We start from the raw sequence: 25,558 nt of genomic DNA on the forward strand, positions 1-25,558 counted from the left end.
CCTGTTACACGAGATGCGCTGTTCTCTAGTGAATTTTGAAGTCATACTCAATATTTTTAATAATTGCAATATTAAAAAGTATATGTCATGTGCCCTATTGGCAGCCTGTCTCCGGCACTGTTCATTTTTGGGTCGCAGGCTGAAGCGTGAATGTGTGTTTTTCGTTGGGGATCAGCGCTCAGGCTCACCATCTCCTTCTGCTTCTTGAGTCTCCGCTTCTGCAGGAAAGAGTTGAGCCCCTGCATGAGGTTACCGATGATGGACAGTATCAACGCCACCAGGATGGAGGCGGTTTGCCCTGGTTTCATGAAGAGATCGGAGAGTGGTTGTCATGCAAATCGACTCCGTTCTGCATGTGTAGATGTAGCAGCAACGAAAACACTTTACCTGTGAGTGGTGCTGATGTTTCTGTTGTCGAGCCTGTGCAGACAGAGATTTTGCACGATGAGCACATGGAGGCTACGAAAGAGTTCATAGAATATTTGACTTTCCCTGGAAACAAATCATGAAAATACGTTTCGAAATAAAATTCAGCTAATTGTAAGAAAAAAAAAAGATCCCTCGCAGTTTTATTGACATTGATTAATTTAGTGTTTTTCTTGTTTTTATTTTCTTTCCAAAAATGCTTTCTCACGAACTATTAGAAATATTTTCTCAATTAGCAGTGAGAAAATATTAGACTTTTGAACTAAAATTAGCTTAATCTTCACAACAATTATGTAAGGTGTAACCACGAACTACATAGAAATTCACAGAACATAAACAACTATTCCACTTTCCCCGGACAGAAAACACACAATATGTTTTTTTTTTTGTTTTTTTTTTTTTAAATGAAAGTTACTAGAAAGGAAAGAAAAAAAAACCCACAGCATTTCTAGTGATGTTTAAATTTGTGTTTTTCTTTTGATTTTTTTTTTTTTGCAAAGACATTGACAGCTCACCTGTTCTCCAACCCATACTAGGCCCTGGAAATGACAAAAACAGAAAACAATAATGTTAGAATTTTAAGCAAGCTTATTAATGACATTATGAAATTTATTTATGCATAACATGTAATCAGTGGAAAAATAAGCAATGAAAAAAATGCATAATCGTCTCTTCTATTGGGCAATTTAAGTAAAATCAGGGTACAGTTCACAACAAATGTGCAAGGTAGAACTCATTCAGCGTGAATATGGACATATATATATATCTGTGTGTGTGTGTGTGGCTCTAGTAGCCTCCACCTAAAAGTGCCAGGACAGAAAAGTAGGCAACAAGAGAGGGAAGACAGCCCAGGTCATGTTGGCCGAGCTGAGGACCAAGGCCTCCCCATGTGGGTTGTGGGGATTTGACTCTGAAGGTCAAAACTGAGCTGTTTCCACCTTGAGATGTTTCTAAACTGAAACGGAGTCCAACTGTGGTAACTTCAACTGATTGGACTTGACTTGAAAAGCCACACACTCGCCTGTCTGAGGCCCGTATGTCAGAAGACTCAAATACTTTCTTCCGGAATAACGTTTCCACACAACATGTGGAAAAAGTGCAGTTCTCTGAATACTTTCTGGATGCACGGTGTACTTTGATGTCATTTACAATTTACATGAAGTTATCGTTCTGTAACGTCAAAATCTTGTAAATATGGGATGAATCACATCCTACTTTGATGCATGACAGAAGATGAAATGTTTAATAACACCTTAAATAAATAAATAAAAATATTAGTTTTATGTTGAGAGTCTAAATTTAATATTTTACTCCTAAGTTGCAGTAATACTAGTCAAATGTACTAGAAACATTAAAAAGACGAAACCTTCTGTTGTTGTTCTTGTAGCTGTATAAGTCTAGTTTTTTGTGACAAATCTGATGATTGTTTTGCATAGATGTACAGATAACCATCAGAAAACAAAATTTGATGAAATGGGTGATCAGGCATAACATTATGACCACTTGTAAATAAGGTGAATAACACTCATCAGGCCTCGGTACTTCACATTGGGTGGGACATACTATTTTAGGCAACGGGTGAACATTTTTGTCCTTAAGGTGTGAGTAAGGTGACTGGGTGCGAACATCTCCAAAACCTCCGCTCTCCTGAGGGGTTCCTGCCATGAAATGGTCACTATCTATCAAAACTGTTCCAAAGAAAGAACAGTGGTGAAGCTGGGGTCGCAAATCGACACATACGTTTTGCTGCTATAATTGCTGAAGGACTTAATTCTGGTCCGAATAGAAAGGTGTCAGAGTACGCGGTGTCTGTAGTGTACGTGGCTGCATAGCCATAAACCAGTTGGACTGGCAGTGCTGGTCACAAGGTAAAGGCAGAGTTTGCAAGCAGAGTTATTAAAAATCATCAAAGAATCTTTTCCAGCAATGAAATGACCAAATAAAGTGGATCATCTTACCACTTTCGCAATGGCATGCCAAACAAGGTTTAACGGTCATTGGTGACCGCCGTGTTGTTGTATTTGACCATTGTGTTTGTCCTTTAGCTGTTGACCGTGTTGTTAAAGATGATCTTGACGTAGTTGTCAGCGATCTTGTTGACGCAGTTGTCCTAGGTGACATTGACGAAGTTGGGCTGGATGTTGTGGATGTAGTTGTCGTAGGTGACATTGACGAAGTTGGGCTGGATGTTGTGGATGTAGTTGTCGTAGGTGACGTTGATGTGGTTGTTGAAGATGTTGTCAGTGAAGTTGTGTTGCGTGACGTTGATTTAGTCGGGGTAGATATTGTGGATGTAGTGGTCGGAGTTAATGCGGACGTGGTTGGTGGAGATGCTGTCAACGTAGTTGTCCTACCTGACGTTGACGTACTTGTTGGCGATCTTGTTGACGTAGTCCTACTAAGTGACTTTAACGTAGTTGTTGTCGACATAGTTGTTCTAGGTGACATTGACGAAGTTGGGCTGGATGTTGTCGATGTAGTTGTGCTAGATGATGTTGACGTGGTTGTTGAAGATGTTGTCAATGAAGTTGTTTTACGTGACGTTGATGTAGATGGGGTACATATTGTGGATGTAGTGGTCGGAGTTAATGTGGTCGTGGTTGGTGGAGATGTTGATGGGGCTCCTGCAGATGTTCCATCTAAAATTACAAACATTTCAGTAAGTTCTAAGATATAAGCTGAGAGTAAATGATAAAGATTCAAATAAAGAATGTGTCCAAAATGTAAAGATACACTGAACCACATGAAAGTCAGGGTTAACTTTCGTAAACATCATAGCTGTAACAAACTCTTAACAGTAAGTTTTCACACAGAGACAGCCTGGGACTACACTGTTTTTACTGAAGATGACGATGATGATGATGATGGTGACAAAAGTAACCAAGACAACCTCACATCATGAGCCTGGCAATTCCAAATTACACAGTTTGGTGTTCTAGGGTTTGAAAGCTTCTTCCTTTGTCCTCCAAATGTAAAGGTGGCTGGTAAAAGAGTGACCTCCAGGGATTCTCTGTGGGTTTAGTGACCACAGTCTACAGGACGTAGGTTTCTCTGTGGGTTTCTAAATCATTTCCTTCCACTTACTCTACAGACAAGACTCTCTGTGAGTTATCCCAGCCTCCTGGTTGCTGCTGCAGAGCTGGTTGCCCTTCCGCAAGTGAGCTTCTGGTTTTTGGTTAGTCTCTCTGGACAGGACCCTCCTCCTAGGATCCTTCAGCCCCAGGAAATGTCCTGGTGGTTCCAAACTGCATCCATTTACCAAAGAAGGAAAGCACCAGAAATCATTGTCTTGCGTCTGATTCGTGCCTTGAAGTGCTTTGGTTTAGCGGTTTGTCCCCATGGTTTCCACAGCTGGACTCCGAATAAGCAGTAGAAAAATGTCAACTCAGTGGAAACAAGGAACAACTGAGTTTTTAAGCTTCAAGGAAAGAATGCGAATCCTTGACTTTCTACTTTATTTTCATTTCTATAAACATTCGCTGGAACGTAAGGGCAGAAAAAGAAGCTTTTGTTGATGTTGTTATTGTGGGATCTAGCTTGTAGAGTTTTCAGAGACTCGAAACAAAAGTTGCATTTTCACAATGCTCACGTTTCCTTTGGTGAACAAGTTCAAATTTATTTTTAAAACAAGTTTAGGGGCTCTGATAGAGTTATCAAACTGACTTTGATGTCAACTTTTAGTAGAGATTTCCCTGGCATAGCATTTAGTCAGAAGAGACGCGGAGTGATTCCTAGTTACCAACAATGATAATACTGTTATGCCTGATCAGTGTTTCAGTGACTATTGAAGGCTTGTGAGCAAATTTAATGCTTGAAAAAAACAAATAACCAGGAAGAAACATCAAGAAATTACAAAAAATTAAACAGTCAGTGAACAAATGGTGGACAAATTAGTTAATGGAATAAAAAATTAGGAAAATGTTTTTGGGTTTGTTTTTTGTTTTTTTTTTTTGCATAAAATGAGCCACAGTTAAATATTGAATACAATTTCTAAAATCAGTGAGATAGAGTTTGTAAAGCAGTCATGAATAAAGGGCTTCACTGCTGACTTTATAACACTGCAATTACAATTTAGATTTCGAATGAATGAATTTATTTATTTACTGCACCAGGTTAGAGCCTAACATGCTCATTCCTGCTTGTAGTTCCCAAAAACATGCAGAAATATTAAAATTCAAACATGGAAGGTAAAACACTGAACTAAATCAAGACGCTAAAACTTATTAATACCTGAATTGCTCCACAGCCATTCCAGAGTTTTGATCTCAGAACCTGAAACATAAAGCATGGTTAGTTTATTTAGAAAAGCTGCATAGTAAAAATATATGTACAATTGTCAAAGAACAGAAGATAATACAGTGCTCAAATGTTCACATATAATGAAGATAAATACTGAAGTTCTGGCAATCTTCAAAGAAAGAACTGAAATATAATATTAGTGATTGATATTACACATTAGGAAAAAACGATAAAAGCATAAGTGTGCACTGTGGTGCACTAATATAATGAAGTACTCACTGAAGTTCTGGCAATCTTCAAAGACTGAAAATGAGAAATATGAATATTAGTGATTGATATTACAATTAAAAAATCATTTATTTACAATGAAAGCAATGACTGTCTTTAAATATTTGCTGTAATGCACTGAGACCAACAGACTACATTCTGCATGTACCTCACTTGTACACAAAGTCAAATTTTAATCATTGTTGTGTATACCTTCTTAGCAAACTTATGTTTCAACATAAGGGCCGACTGTCAGCAGCTTTCTCAAGACAGTGAAATAATAAGGGACAAAGGCTGCCAAACTGCCACAAGGCAAAACCTTCCCATATTGTGTTAGAACCACAAACATCAGTGTGTTTTATTGGAACAAAGGAAATGCTATAATGCGGTGCTAAACATAGGACCCAAACGCAGAGACGGAAACTGAATTTTGATTAAATCGTGATTCGAAGAAAAAGAAGATGAAATACAAAAACTTACAAGAAAACAAAAAAAAAACACAGGAGCAAAGGCAAAAGACAAACTATGAATCCAAAGAACATTAAGGCAAGGAAACACACAAAGAACATGAGGTGGAACCAGGAAGTGACGGAAGTAGACAAAAGGAACCGGCAAGGAGTGACCGAGAATGAAGTGCTCAAATGCAAGTTCTTGAACGCTGAACAAAAGATCTAGGATGATTAGCTACATGATTACAGGTGTGAGTGGAAAGCAGAAGACAGACTGAGGAGAGGCACAGAGGAACAGGAAATAAAGCTAACACTATAGAAACATCCTAAAACTAGAGTTGCAAAGAATAACTATAACTAATAAATAAACATAACTAGAAACACAGAGAAGAACTGAACTAAAGGAAAACGGGAACAAGACAGATCTAACCAAGATAAAAACTTGCACTTGCTGTGTAAACGCCACAGCCTGAGCTCTCTCTGCATTGATCTCGTCTCAAATGATAAGGCAAAGTTGTTAGGCGTCATTATTTCTTACTTTCTTTTTCGTGTTTATTTTCGTAATTTATGCCGCGTAGTTTGGCAAACAAACACCTGAAGTGGAACATGTATATTTTGTGGTTCCCTCCAGTTGTATGGTCACACATTTTCTCCAGGTTCTATAAACAAAGAAAAACATGATCAAAAACATCAATGGGTGGAAAAAAACAAGACAAGAAAAAGACACTGCCATTGAAATTCTGAGATGTCAAAGAAATAAACTCACGTCTCCTTCAAAGCACTGAATGATATGTTCAAATAATTCTTGGTTTTGGTTTTTCCATATAGTGCACTTTAGGATTTCCTGCAAGAAAGAACAGATAAATGCAAACTCTTTCAAATGTAGGTAAATGTGCAACTCTTTGAAACGTCCAGAATGGCTCAGATTCTCAAAGGTAATTGTTGCATCATTAAGTTACCTCGGGGCTGGTGGAGTTTATTAGGGTAATCAGATCAGTCATGTTTTTGCCGTTCTAAAATATGAACGAAACAAGATAGAGAGACAATATTTACAGTTCATCCTTTCAATTGCATCAACCAAAGCTGTGAGCAATGAACTATTTTATATATAAAAATCTTTGTTTAATCAGTATTACTATTTTTCCACTAAGAGGTTAGAAGACACAGGGCCATGCAGAGACCTTTGGAGGGGTGGGGGCTCAACGTTATAAAGGGGCACATTGAACAAAAACTCTGTACAACAAATTAGCAACAACCCATATGAATCAAGAATTTAATTGGATCCTACTATATTATTGCCATCATGTGGGGACAATGCAAAGCAAATCTAATCTATATTTTCCCCAACAATTATAAAGTTTCTGTTTCTGCTGCTGACAGTCCTGGAGGCCTGAGTTGATCTGAGACTGGAGCTGTTAAACAGACCAGAGCAGAGAAGGTCAAAGGTTATAAAGTTATGAAATAAGACAATTTGCTGCCATTTTATTAATTAAGCCCTAATAATATCTAACAACCTGGCTGCAGACTGCTTCATAAGTCCAAAAATATAGTATTTTGATGTTAACACCTCTGAGACCTAGAATTAGAAGACTGGAATATCAAGGCAAAGAAAACTCAGAAGCTGCTGGTAGGGGCCATTCAGGGGCCTCCAGACATTCAGGGGCCTCTAGAAATGGTTTAATTGTAACACAGACCGCAGATCTAAACCTGAAGCATCATTTAGAGAAGGACAATGTTAAATTTTATTTAATGCATTCAGCTGATTAAAAATAAATAGTACATTTAGGATTTAATTAGGAAGTTTACTTTGTAAAGGTTTAAAGAATCATCTTGATAGTTTGATTGTTGTGTTACCACGGTTACAGTATGGTGCAGTCCTCACTAAATCTACATTTAAACACTGTTAGTGATGCTGATGTACTTAGTAGGATGGGGTCGGGAAGCCTAAACCATGATTCTGTACAGGGCCCCAAATTACCTTGGGCCGGCCCTGCATGAAGAGCCGCTGAGCATCTCATCTGGAATCTACCTGGAATCTGCCTGGAATCTACCTGGAATCCACATCGATACTTCGGGGACATTTTGATTCATTTCATTGTTTGTCTTTATGCTGCGGTTCTAATTGCTGCTATAGTATTTTCTCTGATGTTTATGTGATGTTTTGTGAATATCACATTGTTTAGTGATATTTTTTGAGCTCCAGATGCTCTGAGCTGAATCTTTCTTCAGCAGTTGAGGTTCTGCAGCAACTTCTACTCAGAGCCGTGAACCTCCAGCCCAGAACCCGCCAGCGGAGCGAACCGCCTGGTAGTAACGCAGGGAGCGAACTGTGAGCAGGCGGCACTGTTCCTTTATATCAGGATATCTGGTTCTGACCCACAGCGTTGGGACCGACTCAGTCCAGCACTGGGGCAGCCTGGTAAAGTTAAAGTCAGACGTTTTCTCTGCAGCTGAAGCATTTCTGTGTTTAGGGCCGAGGAGGGTTTCCCCGTTACTACAAGGACAATTACAAAAAAAAAAAGAGAGACAGTTTTCTTCAACGTCAGACCAACGTTTTTAGCCAGACTCATTTATTTTGCTAAATTATTAGATTTGGCTAAATATTATTGTTGAGGGGCATAAGCAGGCCTCCTGACACGCAGCTTGAAATAAAATACATTTTGTATTTGACGAACTGGAAGCACAAACAACTGAGATAAACAATTAAAAGCAAAACAAAACCTAAAAATGACCAAAAAGCTTGTGATCACTCAATGCTATTGATCCAGACTGAGTACAAATGATGATATTTGTCTGTTGTGAGTTTCACATACATATTGCAGATAGAAAGAGATTTTCAATATATTATAGCCTACAATTGACAGCATTTGCCTAAAAAAACCAAAAACAAATAATAAATCAATAAACTTGAATTAGACATACCCACTTATCTTTGGAGAAATGATCATAACACGCCTCCTCCGACAAGCTGATGAGACTTAAAAAAACCTGCAAAAATGTAAAGCAAAGTTATTATTTTCACTATAAATTTTTTGTTTCTTGCATTCTATAACAATGGTGAAAAAATGAGGAGCTGTATTTATGTTAAACTGAGGTAGAAGCTCAATATGTGGCACCTTGATACATTCAGGTCCTTTTCGAACCCGACCAACTGGGCTCAAAGATGGCTTCCATTTTTCAAGATGGCCGTCAAAATGACCTCAAAGTTGAATTTTTCTATCCGTATTAAGAATTTTGGTCTAGTTTATTGCTTAGTTATGTTTTGTTTTTCAGTTATTTTTGTGTTTTATGTTCACTTTTCTTACTATACATTGCCCGTCCACTTTATTAGGTACAGCTGTCCAGTAATTTGCCAACACAAATTGTGAATAAGCCAACGACCAATTGGGTTGACTTAGCAGATTTTTAGCCGCTTGCCAGCTTGGAGCAGTCAAACTTTATTTTACATCTCAACTCAAAATACCAACATGCATCCGATGAAGTAAAAGGAAAAGGAGGAAAGTAAAACAATCTGACATCATCAGAGTTGATGTAGCACATCTGCATCATAAGTCACCTTTGAAGACAGCCAGGGTCGTGAGACTAAACAAGTAATACTTACAAAGAACAAGAGGAGGCAGCAGGAAGCCATTCTGTTACCGTGACAACCCAGGTTCACTCTGTGATGAGAGAGGACACAAATGAAGAAAACTTTAGTAGCCAATCCCAAGGTGGAACCATGTTTTAGGGTGAAATGAGAACTTCTTTTCTGGTGTTCAATGTCACAAACAACGTCTGTGCTCAACAGTCCTTCCTCACATCTTTCATTAAAAATATTAAATATTTGTACACACTTGATGCTAAAGAGAAGGTAAAGACGGGCAGTTTGTCACTGTGCTTCGCCAAAAGTTGATGAAAAGCAAAAGCGATGATCACAAAGCTTCCTCTGTTGGCTGTTAGTGAGTGTGAGTGGTTTTAACCATTAAAGTGAAGGGCACTTAAAACCTAGAGGATTGTAAACCACACCACAATGTGACGTTTGCAGTAGACCGGATACTTTTCATGGTTCCACCAAAAATACGTTTGATTCGGTTTCAGTTCAGATTTTAACGTTTTACTGACGACAACAGACCTCAGAGATCACCAGCAGAAAGATTACAGGTTTCATCGAGGGTCGTAGAAACCATTTATCTTGTTGACAGTCAGTGGTAACTGTCAGGGTGTTGGATTGTTTTTAATTTTAGTTTTGGGCTGTAGCTTTCAGTTTACAGCTGGGCACGAAGTTTAGTCAACATTCTCTTAAGGCACAAAAAATGAAAATAAGAAAAAAATAAAGCAATAAAGCAATTTCAGAATTGCTCGTTTGTAATAAATGACAAGAACGATTAAAATCACACATGAATAATTGCTGCGCCTCGATCCTCCATCTACTTCCTGTTTTGTTTGTAGTTTGTTGATTACGTGACTCCTGTGATGTGGAGAAAACGTTTCCACTGCAGTTTTGCAAAATAAACCAATTTAAGTATGGAAAAAAAAAACAAAAAAAACAAAAAAAACCCTCATACCAGCAGCAAACTTTTGATTAAAAAAAATAGTTTTTTTCAAAATTGCCATGTTTCCGTTAAGCAGATTTATTTTCAAAGGGTCAAATTGAGCAACTATCTGTGGAAAAGTACCTGCTATTTACACACCTCTTCTTCTTTGCCGTCTTTGCTGTGTTTTTGTTCACTCTGTCAACTCAACAACCTCTACCTGCAGCATGTATCTCCACTCCATCAGTAACTATGACAACAACCCGTCTCCCATTGAATACCTCATGGTTCATGTCTTACCATGTCTACCTGAGATTAAAGGAGGTTCTCTTTTGGACACACACACAAAAAATGTCAACGGTACAACAAAGCAGAGGATTGTTTCACAAAACCCAGCGTGAGAGATAAAGCCAGGGTTGGCATGGCGCCATCGGTTCATCCTGGCTTTCTGCGCTTTACAAAGATCAAACCAGACTCAGGAGGTGCGACGGTTTTCTTCAAGAGACCTTCAGACCGATCACAAATTCCTCAGCAGATAAATTGCGTACTCCACACCTCACACCAAACAAACATCTTTTGATGGAGGATAATAACTTCACAGAACCATGTATTAAAGCTCCCAAACAATCCTTTTAACATTTTCTTGCCTGTTGAACTGGTTGTAAAGCTCGAGGGCATGTGCTGTTGAGCCGTATCATGTTGCAGGTATGTTGCAGTTGTCACAACTCCCAGAACGTAGGCAGTGCCTAAAAAATTCAAACTCCCAAACTCAAGGACATTATCACGCAATTGTCGCAGCTCACATGTGAGCCAGAACCAAAGTTTACCAGAGGACATCCCGTCTCCGCCTGGGGCTGGAGTGTCTCGATGGTTTACTGTAATCCCAGCATGATGACTCCCACGAAGACGCATCAAAACAAATGTTTAAGCAAAACGAGTCCGGGTGAAAGCTGAACGTGCTTAAACCATTCAAGATCCTCAGGGAAGCATTCAGGCCCCTTTACTTTTTTCCATTGCAGCCATTTGCAAAAATCAAAAGAGTTTATATTATTTAAACATTGGCCAGTCAAGAACGCTCTCAGAGTTCTTCTGAAGCCACTCCTTTGTTATTGCAGTTGTGTGTTTGGGGTCTTCATCTTATTGGAAGGAGAACCTTCAGTCCAATCTGACATCCTGAGAAGTTTGGAAGGTTTTCTTCCAGGATCTCTCTGTTCTCGGCCGCATTCATCTTTCCTTCAGTTGCCACCAGTCATCCTGTCCCTGCAGCTGAACAACAACCCCATAGCATGATCCTGCCACTACCATGTTTCACTACTGGGAATGCATTGGGCAGGTGATGAACAGTGCCTGATTTTCTCCACATATGCCGCTTGGAATTAATGGCAAAACGTTAATCAGACCAGATCATTTTGTTTCTCAGTCTGGGAGTTTTTCATGTGTCATTTATCAAACTATGCAGGTTTTCATCCATCTGGCACTGAGGAGAGGCTCCATCAGGCCTCTCTGCCTGCTGGACGGCTGAACTGACAGCAGTGGAACTTTCTCTCATCTCTCTGCTGCTCTGGAGCTCAGCCACGGTGACCTTTGGCTTCTTCTCCCACGATTCCTCAGTAGACTGGAAGAAAGAGTTCTGCTTCCATATAAGGACCGTGGAGGCCACTGTGATCTTAGGAACCTGGAGTTCTGCAGAAATTCTCTTGGATCCTTGTCCAGATCTTTTGTAATCGTTGCCACAGTTCTGTCTCTGAGTTCTTGGGCAGTTCCTTCCACCTCATGGTTCTCATTTGTTCTGACATGAACCCGCCTGTGAGGTCTTGTATAGACAGGTGTGTGTGTTTCCTTATCAAGTCCAATCAGATGAATTAAAGTAGAACCATTTCAGTGAGGATCAGAACAAATGGACAGAATGTGAGTTAAATATAACTATCACAGAAAAGAGTCTCAATACTTAAGACCGAGTGACATTTCAGTTTTTCCTTTTTTTTAGTAAATGTGCAAAAATTTCTACATTTCTGTTTTTTCGGTATGCTGAGTATAAATCCATGAGAAATAATATGAACTTTTTTTGACCTTAACAAATGGCTGCAATGAAAGGAAGAGTGAAAAGTGTAAGGGGGTCTGAATACTTTCCGTACTGTAACTGTCCTGCTAGCGCTGTCCAGACGACCGACCGATTCTCCTGGACTCAAACATGATCTGCTCTGTCTGATTGCACAATGCCTGGCCTGGATTCAGGGTCAAAGGGGGAAGACATGGTCAGGCACCGAGCCAGAAAGACGACAGAGTGTCCACCCCGGCCTCACAGGGCTAAAGTAATCTAAACCAAACCAAAGTAAACAACTCCAGAAGATGAGACACCAGCCAGAGTACAGAGCTCTAATCGCTTGCTGTGATAACACAGTTGAAACCAGATATTATTTCCAGTGAATACAATTTAAAAAAATAAATAAATAAAATAAAACGATTGCACATTTTCTTTCTCACTGTTCACAGTTAAATGAGACCAAACCTTTCCTGTTTTCAGTTAGTTAAATCATTCCTATTTGTTCAATTGCTGGAAAGCCGTTTGTTTAACATATTTAATATGTTTTTACTGTCAGGAATGCCTGACTTTTGAAATGCTTGACTGATATTTATATTTTAATTTTTTAAAATTTTTAATTATTTACTTTCAGATATTATCTCACTACTAAACTGTTTTAAAGGACACAGACAGAAATCAGCAGCTCCGCCACAACAAGTCCTTCCACAAATGCTAGCACTAGTTAGCGTAGCCACCGACGATGGCGGATAATCAGATTTCCTGTGACGATTAGGAAATCTGGAAACATTGATTGTCGTCGCTAAGACCCGCCTCCTGGCTCTGATTGGTTGCTTTTGACTGAGCGGTGGAGTGACAGTTTTTAAACAAATTTTGAAAAAAAATAAAAAAATACTTATGTAAAAGTTGCCTATTGAAGCTTTGACTGACGTGTAACTGGCTTCAACTGTACTGGGAAAACTGTGGAGTCCACAGTTTTAAGAAATGATCTTATGGATGTCTCCCTTCTTTTTGTTGGCCCACTGAGTGAAAGAGAAAATATGACATATGGTCATTGACCATAAGAGCATCATATGTGAGGTCAGACCCCAACAGAAACTAACAGGGACCAGTAAATGTGTTTAATACGCAGCACCCTCCTCATTATCCCCATTAAACATCACATGGGGTTATGTAAGTGGAGAACCGAGGAAATGACATATTCATCTTTTTATTATTATTTTTTCATCAATATTTAATGATGCCCTGGATGGAGCAGCTGAGGCCTCTCTTCAGTCCAGTTCTGAGTAATGAGTTCAATTTGATGTTCTCCTGTCCTGCTGTGGCTAAAAGGTCACAGAGGTCCAACAAAAAATCCAGTCTGGTAAATTACCTTCAGGACCTCCAGTAAAATCACAACAGAGTTCACACTAGAAATCAGACTCACAAACTAACATGCAGAGCCCAGTGATGTCAGTAAAGAAAAAAAATGATTCCAGTAAAAAGTGTTTATAAGACTATTTTCAGGAGTTTGCCTCAAACTCAGAGGTCGCGTTAACTGTATTTGACCTTTTTTTTAAAAAATGTTTTTTTTAATGACGGAAAAAGTTAAAGCCCGTCGTTCATTATAATTCACACCCTTGACTGGTGCACATGGGCAGACATTATAGACTTTACACAAAGAGTTCAGTTCATTTATGCAGTTTATAAATGAACTACAGGAGTCAGTCAAAATTAAGTACAACGTAAAAAGTCGAGTGTGACCTCCGCTCAGACGGCTAGAAATGTTCAATCAGGTTTTATAGTAGAGCTCATTTCAGCAACATGGGAGTTCAAAGTGCTTTACAATGTGAAAACATAATAAACTATTCATACGGTCAACAGCTGCGAAAGCCAATAACAGATATTGTGTCATTGCTAAAATCATCAGCACACCTCAATTATTACTTCAGTTTTCTAAATCCTTGCCTTGCTAAGATGGAACAGAGAAAATCATCAGCACACCTCAATTATTACTTCAGTTTTCTAAATCCTTGCCTTGCTAAGATGGAACAAAAAGCCTTGCTAACAAGTAGCTAAGTGAATTCCTCACACTGCCGACGAGCGGGTCAAAGGTTGAAAAATGACAACATAAAAACCCCTAGAAGTCTTTACTACCATGAGGAATCGATCCATGAAAATCTGGAAAAACGTCCCCAAACGTTCAACAAATTTCGGTAGTTAATGTGATTTTAGTTTTGTTAGAAGAAGAAGACGAGGCGGTGAGGTTGCGGCTGCTGTCTAAACCTCCGTGCAAAATACGAAAACTCTGAGAGTTAATTCAGGTTGAATAGAGCAAAGAGCGGGTGGCTAGAAGACGATTTCCCAACAACCTGAGCAGCGTCAAACATCATAAAGTTGCTGCGGCGGAATCATTATGGCATCTGCTTCACTTTATGGAGGGTCAGTGAGTTCAGTCCTGAACCACACAGGGGAATGTTGTTCCTCATTAGTTTATAATTGTTTGCATGTCTGCTTCTCTCAGACAGGACTCAGCAAATTTCACAACAGCTTGAAATGCAATAAATGTATAGTCAAATTTCCAAAAGTATTCATGGTTCTAAAATAGTGCTCATTCATCCTGAATGATCAAAACGTAAAATGATCTTCTTTAAGAAACTTGGTAATGCATCATGAGTTGGGGGGGAAATAAATCCACTATGAAGAGGAGATTGTATTTTAGCAGTGTGAGATTATTTGATATCATCTCTGAGACATTGCTTCCATGTCTCAGTTTCAGTGGAGCCAGCAAGAAGAAAACCTGATGAGGTCGGGAGCAAAAACCTGCGAGCTGGGAATGTTGTTTGTTTTAGACGTGTCGGCGCCTGGCAGGTTCCCAACTTCACAAACTGTTCCCGTTTCCTCTAAGCAGCTGCTGAACTTAAGAACCAAACCAAGCAGATAAATCAACAGGACGGTTTTTCCGGACAAGGGTTTGCGTTTTCCCTGTTTCTGTTTCATCTTTTATTCCTTTGATGGTGCCCATGGACTTTCTGCACAAATGTAACATCATATTCCCAAAGAGGAAGCTACAATTTACTCAGCTTGTGTGATTGAGAATAAATGTTTTTCTTTTATTGTCATTGTTGGTTTTAACATGTATATGAATGAGTTTCCCCAGAAGGAACTCATAAAAGATTATTATATTCCATTTTCCTCCATCAGTTTTCAGACTTTCTCTGTACTTTGTGGTTCTGTCCTGGACTCTCAGTTTCAGATATCAACAGTTTTATTGCTGAATCTGTACTGAGGCAAGTCAGAAATCATGCTATTATTTTATGGTTTGTTCTGGTTTGTTGTGGTTCTGCAAATCCAGTTTTGCTTTCTGGTCAAACTGAGGCTTTTAGGTAATGGAGCAGGCTAGTTGGATTTCTGTGTTTGTTTGTCCTCCAAGCCCCAGAGGGTTTCCTCCCACAGCCAAACTACTCAGGAGTGAACTTGTTTTACTTCACTTCTTTTACATAAACATGTTCATTATCTTTTTATCAGGTGTCTGTATTTTCTTTAATCTCTGCAGCTGAGAAATGTTGAATTTCTTAAGAATCCTCTGACTGTTTTTTTTGTTGTTGTTTTTTTTTTTTTTATTAAAACAGGTCTAAAATAATTTCTGGTTCACTTTCTTAGATTTTTGTTTTATTTTATGGATTTTATTCATTTTTTTTAATTATTTTTATCCACTGTAATTGCTTGTCTTGTTGTCATCGCTCCTCTCTGAACTCCTGATTGCTATTTATTCCAGACGACTCGAGTTCAGGAAACCAAACTTTTCTTTAAAGGGTTTTATCTGTAACACATTTGTTTAATTCCCAGCTGGTGCTAAACAAACCCGTTTCCTTCCTCGCCTGTGGTGGCGCTCCACTGAGAAACACAGCAGGAAACAGAGCAAAGACCTCTGAAAAAGACGCCGAGAACATCCTCCTTCTTCCCAAAATGTCAAGGAAAATGCAGAGGCATCAGATCGTGGAGGTTGTAAGATTCCACAGACTAAAAAGTTTGAAAAAAATGTAATACAAGTAGGGTAATTGAACATTTACTGTTCTTTCTTTTCCCCAAAAAGAATATTTCACCCTCTCGTTTCTTGGAGGTCATGCGTTGCCATGGAGACGCCCATGAGCAGTGCTGACTGGGACCTGGTGTTTCCAATCTACCTTACTGGGAAGGTCCATTGTTTGAGAAGGAGAAGAGATGTTTTTTTTTTTGTTTGTTTGTTTGTTTGTTTGGTCCCAGCTTGTTTTTGTTAAATTGTTCGTTGTAATTCTGTAAATATTTGTTTAGGAATATTGTTTAGTGCTTTAAAAGCCAGGTGGTTTGAGTCAGAGGGGTGGCTTCCCTCCTGTTGGTTGGAATGTGTGTCAGTTTGAGGATTGCAGTGCAATGTCCAATGAACTGCATTAAAAAAATCTGAGATTTAGAGCTCTATAAATGCTGGACTTTGACGTATTTTCCATCGCAAACCGACAGTGGCAGACAGAGTGAAATCCAAATCCAAAAACTACAAGAGTCAGCGTCTCAGCAAATTTGCCTGATTTAATTTCGACTTTGTGGGTTCAGGGTCTGTGCACTTTAACATAAAGACAAGTCAACATACCGACGCAGAGGGTGGCACATAATGTACAGATGAACGCTCAGGTGAATGTGTTTGGCAGGAGAGCGTAGAGATCAGAATACCACAGTCACAGTGAACATGCTGATAATAGTGAAGATTGATTTCGCCAGATAACATTGTTTCTGTCTTTTAGACTGAAAAAGGAAAAGAAAACAACAACAGAAAGAAAAAAAAAAGGACCACTGCTCCCAACGTGATTAATAAGTGTTTATTTACATTACCAGTGTTTGCAGTCATTTCCTCTGTTTTCACTCTTTCCTGAATAACATTTCTCCTGAAGTTGGACTTCGGTTTTTCTGCACTGCGCTGATATACCTCACTGTAAACGTCTTTTTAATGTTTACACGCACATTATAGACATTGTTTTTTAAAATTATTTTAAAGAAACTGGATGGATGGATGGATAGTTTGTCTAGTTTTTTTTTTTTCTAGTTTTTTAAATACATTTTCAACACTTTTGGAACTTTTTTGTGAACCTCCATATCCTGATGCTGCTGTTGCACCTGAACGTTCGCTCTGACACAACAAAGGCTGTTTCTATTGTGCTCTTAAATGCAGTTTGTTTCTTTATACCAATTTGAAATATAAGTTTTAAATGGAAAGAAAAAACACAAATCAACGCTGTAGTTTCAATCGGTTACTTTCCGTGATTTAAGTAGTTTATATTTTTAGGAAGACACTGAACAGGAAACACGTTATCTCTGAACGGAAAGCCAAGGTGCTTCAAGGTACTTTTTCTTACATATTTGTTTAAATTATTATTCACACTGCCCCTTACAGCTGGTTCGCAACAACATAGCCTGCCAGGAATGCTAAGGCTAGTTAGCATGTACGTCGATGACGGCAGATAAACGTTTTGTTTTTTCTGGAGCATTAAGCTTCTTCTCTGCCATTAACACATTTAGCAGCACGTACACCAAGATGATTGACAGCGCTATCTTTCTTTCACAGATAATCTGTCTCATTATATTGTCACAACTGGTTTTCCATGGTATTAACAAATATGGGGGGGAACACATTATTTTTGTAAAAGTTACATTCTGCAGCTTTTAAAGACCGCGGGGGACGGAAATAGATTTTGAGACCTCAGGCTGCGTCACCTGGAAAGCTCTCATGTGATCTAACCAAGAAACGCTCTGGGCAAAGATCGACTCGAGGAGGAAAAAAAATACCCAGATCAGTTTCTCACTCAACCTGTCCTTTCTAGAAAAAAAAGCAGAGAAAGCATGTCAGTCACTCCAACAGCGAAAGACAAGACTTGTTGATCATGGGACTGTGGCGTTTTACCGACCTGCATGTCTCAGCATCACAAGAAAAGGTTTGTAATAAAGCTTATTGGTCCGTATATGACCTTATGGGTCAGCACCAAAGTTTGGCTTCATAAATGCACAGTTAGCCGACTTGCCTGTCACATCCGTCTCCTAGTGACAAAGGCCGCTGCTCACCCGTATTATCTTATCGTGTTCATTAAAATTCATCTGTGATTTCTGCAGTGAAGCCGCAACAGTTCCAGCTCTCAGCTGGAAACAGATGTTGTTGACTGAAACGCTGATGCAATGCTCGTACAAATGCTTCCCTGGCAACAATTTCTGAGTAGGTTACTTGTCGTGGTTGGTTACTAAGCGGTGTGCAAAGTCGGTATTGATTGCAGATAGAAGAAGAAGAAAAAGAGCTAAGATGGAGGAAATGGATACCTGACGTTCCTGTACTGCTGAGTGAGTTAAGAATAAACGCTGTTAAGAAGAGTTTTTGTCTTCTCGTACTTCTACTTCGTCCTGGCTTGCAAACATAACATTACTGTCTGATTTAATTTGTTCAAGACTACTTGCTTGTCAGTGACGACAGCTAGGATGTTTTGCTCTCACTTGGAAATGAGAAGTACGCAGTGATGGGATTTTGGGCTCCTTTTCGAGATGCGGCTCTAATGGCTCTTCTTACTGTGGAGAGCCGGCTCTTTCGGCTCCCAAACGGCTCCCCATATAAATTTTTGACATTATTAATTAATTAATAGCTTAAACCTAATTTTATAATATTTTGTTTCATTATTGACATTGTTAAGCACTTATGATGAATAAAAATGCCGCATAACAATGCTTTATAAATAAACCTTTTATTATAACCAATTAATTTATCACAGCTACAGTAGTTGTTGCACTCGTGCTGTCAGAAGGTTGTGGTTCCCTTTCTGGCCTGGACTCCTCCAGCAATACCGAAGCGTGTGATGTCCGCATGTGCCCTTGCAGGATGTTTGTCGAGCCTGCACCATAGGAAATACTGACTTTGCACAGTCTGCACTCTGCCCTAGAGCTTGATGTAGCATTAAAATGAGTCCAAATCTTGCTCCGTTTTCTGTCACTCGTTTATTTTCACCTATTCAGTTCTCACACTGACTCCCCTTCTTTCTGTCGTGCGTGCTTTTTGACTGCTGAGTGAGTGTCTGTGCATAAACACCTGCCGACGAATGCCTGCCGTTTCCACAAAAAAAGTGGAGATAAACTTTTTTTTCAGTGTTTTCCCGCCACATTATTGATTGAAACTATGTGTGATTGGTCAGATGTGTGGAGCACATGCTTGACATGAGGGCAGTGGACCGACCGAGGGAACAAAACTGTCTGCTCTAGCACTGGCAGATAGAGGAAATTGATACCTGACGTTCCTGTACTGCTGAGTGACTTAAGAATAAACACTGTTAAGAAACACGCAAGGAAGGAAAAGGAGAAGGGGGTGGGGAGACAGTGAGGCACCGCACAAATGGTTGTTTGTCTTGTATGTCTCTGTGTTGACCTGCAACAGACTGGGTGACTGTCCAGGGTGAACCCACCTCTCACCCAGAATGCAGCTGGAGATGAACCAGCAACCCTCCCGACCCCATTAGGGATGAACAGAAAATGGATGGATGGCAGGGTAGATGGAAGAACCAAGTTACCACACCGATAGAACACACACACACACATATTTTAACTCAAGTAAAAGCAAAAGAAAAAAAAAGTATTCGGTAAAACGGCCACCCCTTACTGAGCAGGCGGTGGCCAATCTGTGGTTTGGACTAAAATCCCACTCTGAGCTATAACTATAATTTTCAGGCAGCACAACCGCACACTCAGTCACAACTTCCCACCACACCAACACTACTCTGTCAACATCAGTCTGACATATGCATAAACATCCTGCATATGCTGCTACAATTTTTTTGTGTGTTTTTTTTTTTTTTACACATTTTTATCCTGTCCTGATGAGAAATGATGCAGACTTCTACCAACCTTTATTCCAGTCCTGTTAGACTATTCGGACTGAGTTTTCACTGTGTTGAGAATCGAGCAAAGCTGGAAGAGGCGAACCCAAAAACCCGCAGCAGAAGGTCGTTTTATGGAGCAACAACTGAATCCAGGTTCCCAAAGTGGGTCCTGGAGGGCCGGCAGCCTGCATGTTTTAGTCCTGCACCTGGATAACCATGACTCACTCAGCTGCCATTTTGGAAGGGCTGTCATGCAAAAATATTAACTAGAGACATGCATCCAAAAAAAACAGTCTGGCTCCATCCATCCATCCATTTTCTTTACACCCTTCTTCCCTAAATGGGGTCTGGAGGGTTGCTGGTGTCTATCTCCAGCTGCGTTCTGGGCGAGAGGCGGGTTCACCCTGGACAGGTCGCCAGTCTGTCGCAGGGCAACACAGAGACATACAAGACAAACAACACACTCACACACACACACACACACCTAGGGAGAATTTAGAGAAACCAATTAACCTGACAGTCATGTTTTTGGACTGTGGGAGGAAGCCGGAGAACCCGGAGAGAACCCACCATGTACAGGGAGAACATGCAAACTCCATGCAGAAAGATCCCCGGCCAGGAATCGAACCCAGGACCTTCTTGCTGCAAGGCAACAGCTCTACCAACTGCGCCACTGTGCAGCCCTCGGTCTGGCTCATGAACTAAAATGTATCATTTTATTTAGAAAAGAATCTAATCGCCATGCGGTTTCTTTCCTTCTCCCTCAACAATTGTTTGACTGTAAAACCTAAAATACATCAAAGCATTTTGACAAAAAGGTTCAAAGAGGTGTGAACACATTTGCACAACATGGCATATTCATTTTCTTACACAAGACTGCGACTGCATGGGGGTGTGTCAGCCTTCTGTATAGAACAGGGGTCTCAAAGCCCAGTCCTCAAGGGCCACGGGAATGAAATGTCTTAATGACCTCCTCCTTGTGTAGATCAGTTCTCCAGAGCCTTAATGACCTGATTATTCTGTTCAGGTGCTGCAGCAGAGACACATCGAAAAGTTGCCGGACTGCAGTTTGAGACCCCTGGTATAGAAGTTTCTGTACTTCTATGTAACTGTAGCCATTCAGTGAAAATAGTGCAGGTACGATTCCTAATATGTGAATTACGTAAACATGAAGCCAATTGCCTGATTTAGAGTAGATGTTTACTGGTTCAAAGCTGTGAGCCACAGCAGTTGAGTTTTTAACCATCTGTCATGAAATGTTTTTAGAGTGGTGAGAATGGGCCCAGGTTGTCCAAAACCAAAAACCGGCCACCGAGGGAGGGTGGCACAGAAAGCAAGACCAGAGTCCAGGAAAAATACAACCCCAAATAATTCAGTCCAATTATAAAAACAGACGAGGCGAGCAAAAAGCAAAAAGCTCAGACACTGATCGCTTTGTTTTCAGACATACTAGACCAGTGTTTCCCAACCCTGGTCCTCAAGGCACACTGCCCTGCATGTTTTAGGTATTTCCTTGCTTCAGTGCAGCTGATTTCAATTGATGACTGATTAACAGGTTGAATCAGGCACATTAAAGCAGGGAAACCTCTAAAACATGTAGGACAGTGTGCCTTGAGGACCAGGATTGGGAAACACTGGTCTAGACTGAAGAAGGGCAAGGTAGATGACTTAAGACTTTAGACCAGGACAAACAGGGAGACACAGACGTGTGGGATTAAATACACAGAGAGATAATCAGAGAAAATAAAGGACAGCTGTAAACTAAAGGGGGTAGCAGAGGCAACACAGGAACTAATTAACACAGAGAAAACCAAATCCTCACACTATCTGAGTTTGAACAAAATTAATCTGTCCGTCCCAGTGACTTTTATTATCCAGTGCAACATTCAGTAACGTCCATAGTCCGCTGTATTATCTCACTCCACTCACTTTTTTTATGAGGTTCTATTTAAACATATCTGCAGGTCATTTTCCTTGGACTTTCCATAAAGCACAGCAAGCCCAGTTGTTGTGAGCCTACAGCTGGCTGCTGGATTAAAGCAGAAGAATGGAACAATGGAACAATGGAACAATGGATCCTGTGATCCTGAGTCCTGGTCTGAACATGAGAGCTGGACCTGAAGTCCAGTTTGCCTGGTATCAGTCCTAACGTGGCACTTTGTCTCTGACTGCTTTCCCCTCATGCTTCCTGGCTCAGTCGATGCTCTGCTCCCCTCCCTTCCTGCCAGGATTTCACAAAGTCGAGATTAGATGTAAGCTGTTGCCGTGTCCTTCTGTTTTCATACCAGCAATTTTGGGGGTTTTCATCGTCCATTTTATTAACCCCTTAACTGCCACCCTGGAAATGCTTATGTGTTATCCAATGGACACCGGTGACCTCATGGGATCAAACGGATTTTTATTATCATTTGACTGAACTCAACTGAATTAAATAAATTAAATAAATTTGCTAAATGGAAACGCGGCAATTTACAAAGAAGGAAAATTTTAAAAAAGTAGGATGATGTGGTTTTTCAAATATGTGGGAATAGATGGATTTTGCACTAATCAATCCAACGGGACCTGAACCAGGACTCAAAGGTCACACGGGGGGAAGGTTGGCAATGAACTAAAAGAAGTAAACTCAAACATAAGGAGCAGAACATACAAGGGGAAATTAAGAAGCTGAACACTAAGGAACGAAGTCACAAGGTGAGCTCTGACGGAGTTCGCAGGTCGCTGTAGATAGAAAAAAAAGAGGAGTAAAAATCTCAGAAATGTTGAGATTTGATCTCAAATAGTTTCTAGAAAACAACACTTGGAAATTCCATAGTTTTCAAGGAAAGTGAGTAAAAATTTCTGAAATTAATCTTGAAATTTCTGAGGGTTTTTTTTTTTAGCAAATTTTCAACTTTTCCAACTCCTAAATTTCAACGTTTTTTTCCCCCCCATTCAAATTCCTGTGTGTTTTTTTTTGTTTGTTTGTTTGTTTTCATTTTAATTTTTGGGGGGATTAAACTGACTCCTCCACTTTGTTTTCTGTCTACAACGGCGCCAAACACGGCGAGGGGGACGTCCTTGCCACCCTCGGTAACAAGAGTGAACACCAAGCAGGTGGTCACGGTACACGACATAAATAATGAAAACTAAAATGAATGGGTTTTGGTTTTATTTCAAAACACAAAATAAAACCAAAACAAAGACTGGGTCAAAAACGGTCTCTTTCCGTTTCCCTCCACCAGCATGGAGGTCATAGTGGACTGTAGTGGATTCCAGTTCATTTACCCAGAAATTTGACCACATCAAACTGCTGAACACCTCGTTTCTGAGTAAGACCCAACAAAGACTCCTCTTCCTCAGGACACTATGACAGCCATCTGTCCACCCTCCATCCTCTCTGCCCCCTGCAGACACACCACACCCTTATGCTGCGCCACGAGGACTGATTGAGACTTCATTTATTTGTTTCTCTATCACTGAGGCTGCTGCTCCAATTCCATTATATTCTGGAAACATAATGAATAAACATCATATGTCTTATGTCTTTGGAATCTCATCAGCAGCCTGGGGTCATTCGCAGGTCGCATATTTAATGCCGATGATTCGGTCAGTCTAAGTGGACCGTCGCTGCACAAACAGATTTTCTTTTTTCTGCCTGATTTGATCTTATAATTATTTATTTGTAAGAATTTTTTTTCATGTTTTCTTCTTTAAAGCACCAAAATTTGAAAATAAGATTACGTTTCTGTTACTGTCTGAGTACTTGAGTCGCCTTTTAATCAAATACTTTTGCTTGATTACATCTTTTGTACTTTTACTTTCCGCTGTACTCTACCCACTTTCTCCCCTAATGTTAAATAAGCCCGTTTCTTTCACTCTATCGACTCACTTTGATGTTATAAAAAGATGTCAAGAAACTAGGATCTAAAGCTGAGACCTGGGGAGACCTGTGCTGTGGTGACCAAGGGGTTAATACGCCCCACGCTTGGAGGTTGTGGGGGTCGCGGGTTCGACTCCCGGTCCAGACGGCCTTCACCGCCTGTCTTTCCTCTTTCCTGTCTGCCTAAAGTCGCAGAAAGACGAGCCACCAGCGTCGCTACAACACTACAACTCTTCGGAGAAAAAAAAAAAAAAAAAGCTGAGCGCAAACATTCTATTTAATTACATTATATATATATATATATATATATATATATATATATATATATATATATATATATATATATATATATATATATATATATAATAGGTTTTTTTCTGTTCCACTAACTAAAAAACAGAGTCTAAGCCAAAAAAAGAAATAGCACTAAGTATTTGTAAAGATAAAACAAAAAAAGCTGAATCAGTGATTTCCATTTTCAGAAGCACAATAATAACCACGGCCACCAAAACACGTCATGCTCCCGTTTTCTGCAACAGGAGAAAGTGAAACATGGACACATGTTGAACAGATGTTCACGAACGCACATTTCATGATCTAATCGCTTCTGCTCGCTGCTCATTCCCCCCCCTCTGCTGCTCTCTGCAGAGGAGCAAAACGTCCCAGGTTTCGACGTCCCACCGTGTGGGGCAGAAGGAGCAGACCTTCTCCTTACAAGAGCAGAAATACGTTTCATCCAAAAAATAATAGATAAATAAATAAATAAAAATGTTCAATTTAACTTGCATCTAATATGCAGGCATCTCCTTATTTTTTTCCAAAGTGCAATCATTATTATTATGCAGCCAATCATACGAACACGCAGAAAATATTCAGAATCTCTCCAGAACATAACCATCACTTACCACAAATAAAGAGGCGGATCGATTTCGTAAGGTTTCTCTGCTTCCAGACTCTCCGATCAAACAGTCACGATTCATAGAAAACGTTTATAATCCAGTGGAGCCTACCGTCCTGCAGCGTCTGCTCCGACTCACTGACACACGCGCCCGCTTTCTCCTTTAGTAAATCACGTCTTTACTTTCACTTTCGGTGTGAAACGTTTCCTCCTCCAAGGATGATATCATCCTGGACTTTCCGGTGCTATATGTTGTAATGGTCCACAACCTTTTCAGTACAGCGGACGGGTCAACCCTTCTTTCCTGCGGACCGGGGGAAATTTAGGGAAATAAACAATGTTTATTGTTTAAGCTTTAAGCTTGTTTATTAAAATAAGCTTAAAAAAACTGCATCACCAAAACAGCTAAATTACGCAGAACTTGTCCTGGTTTATGTGTTTGATTCAAAGCAAAGATTAATGGCTGAAAGCCAACATAAACATTGAAGAGCCATGAGATTAAAAATAAAATGTTTAAAAAGATCGACTGGCTATGTTGTTTTTCACATCTCCCTCATATTATAGGATATTTCAATTAGATATCCACAGAAACTATAGTGAAACTTTTTAAACATTGTTTTTGCAACACGTTCTACTTTATTTACAGGAGACACTGCAGATCTATGAGAAAGTGTCATTTCTTCTTTATTGTTGACATTTTTTCCTCATAATTTAACTAAACATCTTTATTCTTTCCATCAAGTGACTCTAATACTCAACCATAAGAGACAACGCTGAAAAAGCTTTTGTCTTATTTACTTTTACATCAGAAACGGGTTAAAATCTTCAGTCAAACTGAGATTCTGAAAGTGCGACAGTTTTTCCCCACATTGTTTTTTTTGTCCTGCGGTGCCTCACTGTCTCCCCCCCTCTCCTTTTCCTTCCTTGCGCGTTTCTTAACAGTGTTTATTCTTAAGTCACTCAGCAGTACAGGAACGTCAGGTATCCATTTCCTCCATCTGCCAGTGCT

The 25,558-nt window shown here is 39.8% G+C and overlaps 1 protein-coding gene across 10 annotated transcripts in view; it reads right to left on the reverse strand.

Annotated features, from left to right (window-relative positions):
• The window catches only part of LOC122821360 (A-agglutinin anchorage subunit-like), a 31,005-nt gene extending 6,316 nt beyond the window's left edge, over positions 1-24,689 (reverse strand). Inside the window, exons 1-12 of one of the 10 annotated variants that reach the window (XM_044099193.1) lie at positions 24,557-24,689; positions 8,983-9,040; positions 8,304-8,369; positions 6,341-6,394; positions 6,148-6,225; positions 5,920-6,040; positions 4,945-4,968; positions 4,657-4,698; positions 2,385-3,065; positions 942-965; positions 388-459; positions 189-298 (exon numbers count right to left, since the gene is read on the reverse strand). In XM_044099193.1, the coding sequence (XP_043955128.1) occupies positions 189-298; positions 388-459; positions 942-965; positions 2,385-3,065; positions 4,657-4,698; positions 4,945-4,968; positions 5,920-6,040; positions 6,148-6,225; positions 6,341-6,394; positions 8,304-8,369; positions 8,983-9,012 (1,302 nt within the window). In that variant the 5' untranslated portion in view covers positions 9,013-9,040; positions 24,557-24,689. Of the gene's footprint in view, positions 1-188; positions 299-387; positions 460-941; positions 3,066-4,656; positions 4,699-4,819; positions 4,844-4,944; positions 4,969-5,919; positions 6,041-6,147; positions 6,226-6,340; positions 6,395-8,303; positions 8,370-8,982; positions 9,041-24,556 lie in introns of those variants that run through there. The other 9 variants (XM_044099194.1, XM_044099198.1, XM_044099197.1 and 6 more) reach the window with 9 other exon arrangements.
• Positions 24,690-25,558: the final 869 nt, after the last annotated feature.

The sequence above is a fragment of the Gambusia affinis genome, linkage group LG19, assembly GCF_019740435.1.
Source record: "Gambusia affinis linkage group LG19, SWU_Gaff_1.0, whole genome shotgun sequence".
NCBI lineage: Eukaryota > Metazoa > Chordata > Actinopteri > Cyprinodontiformes > Poeciliidae > Gambusia > Gambusia affinis.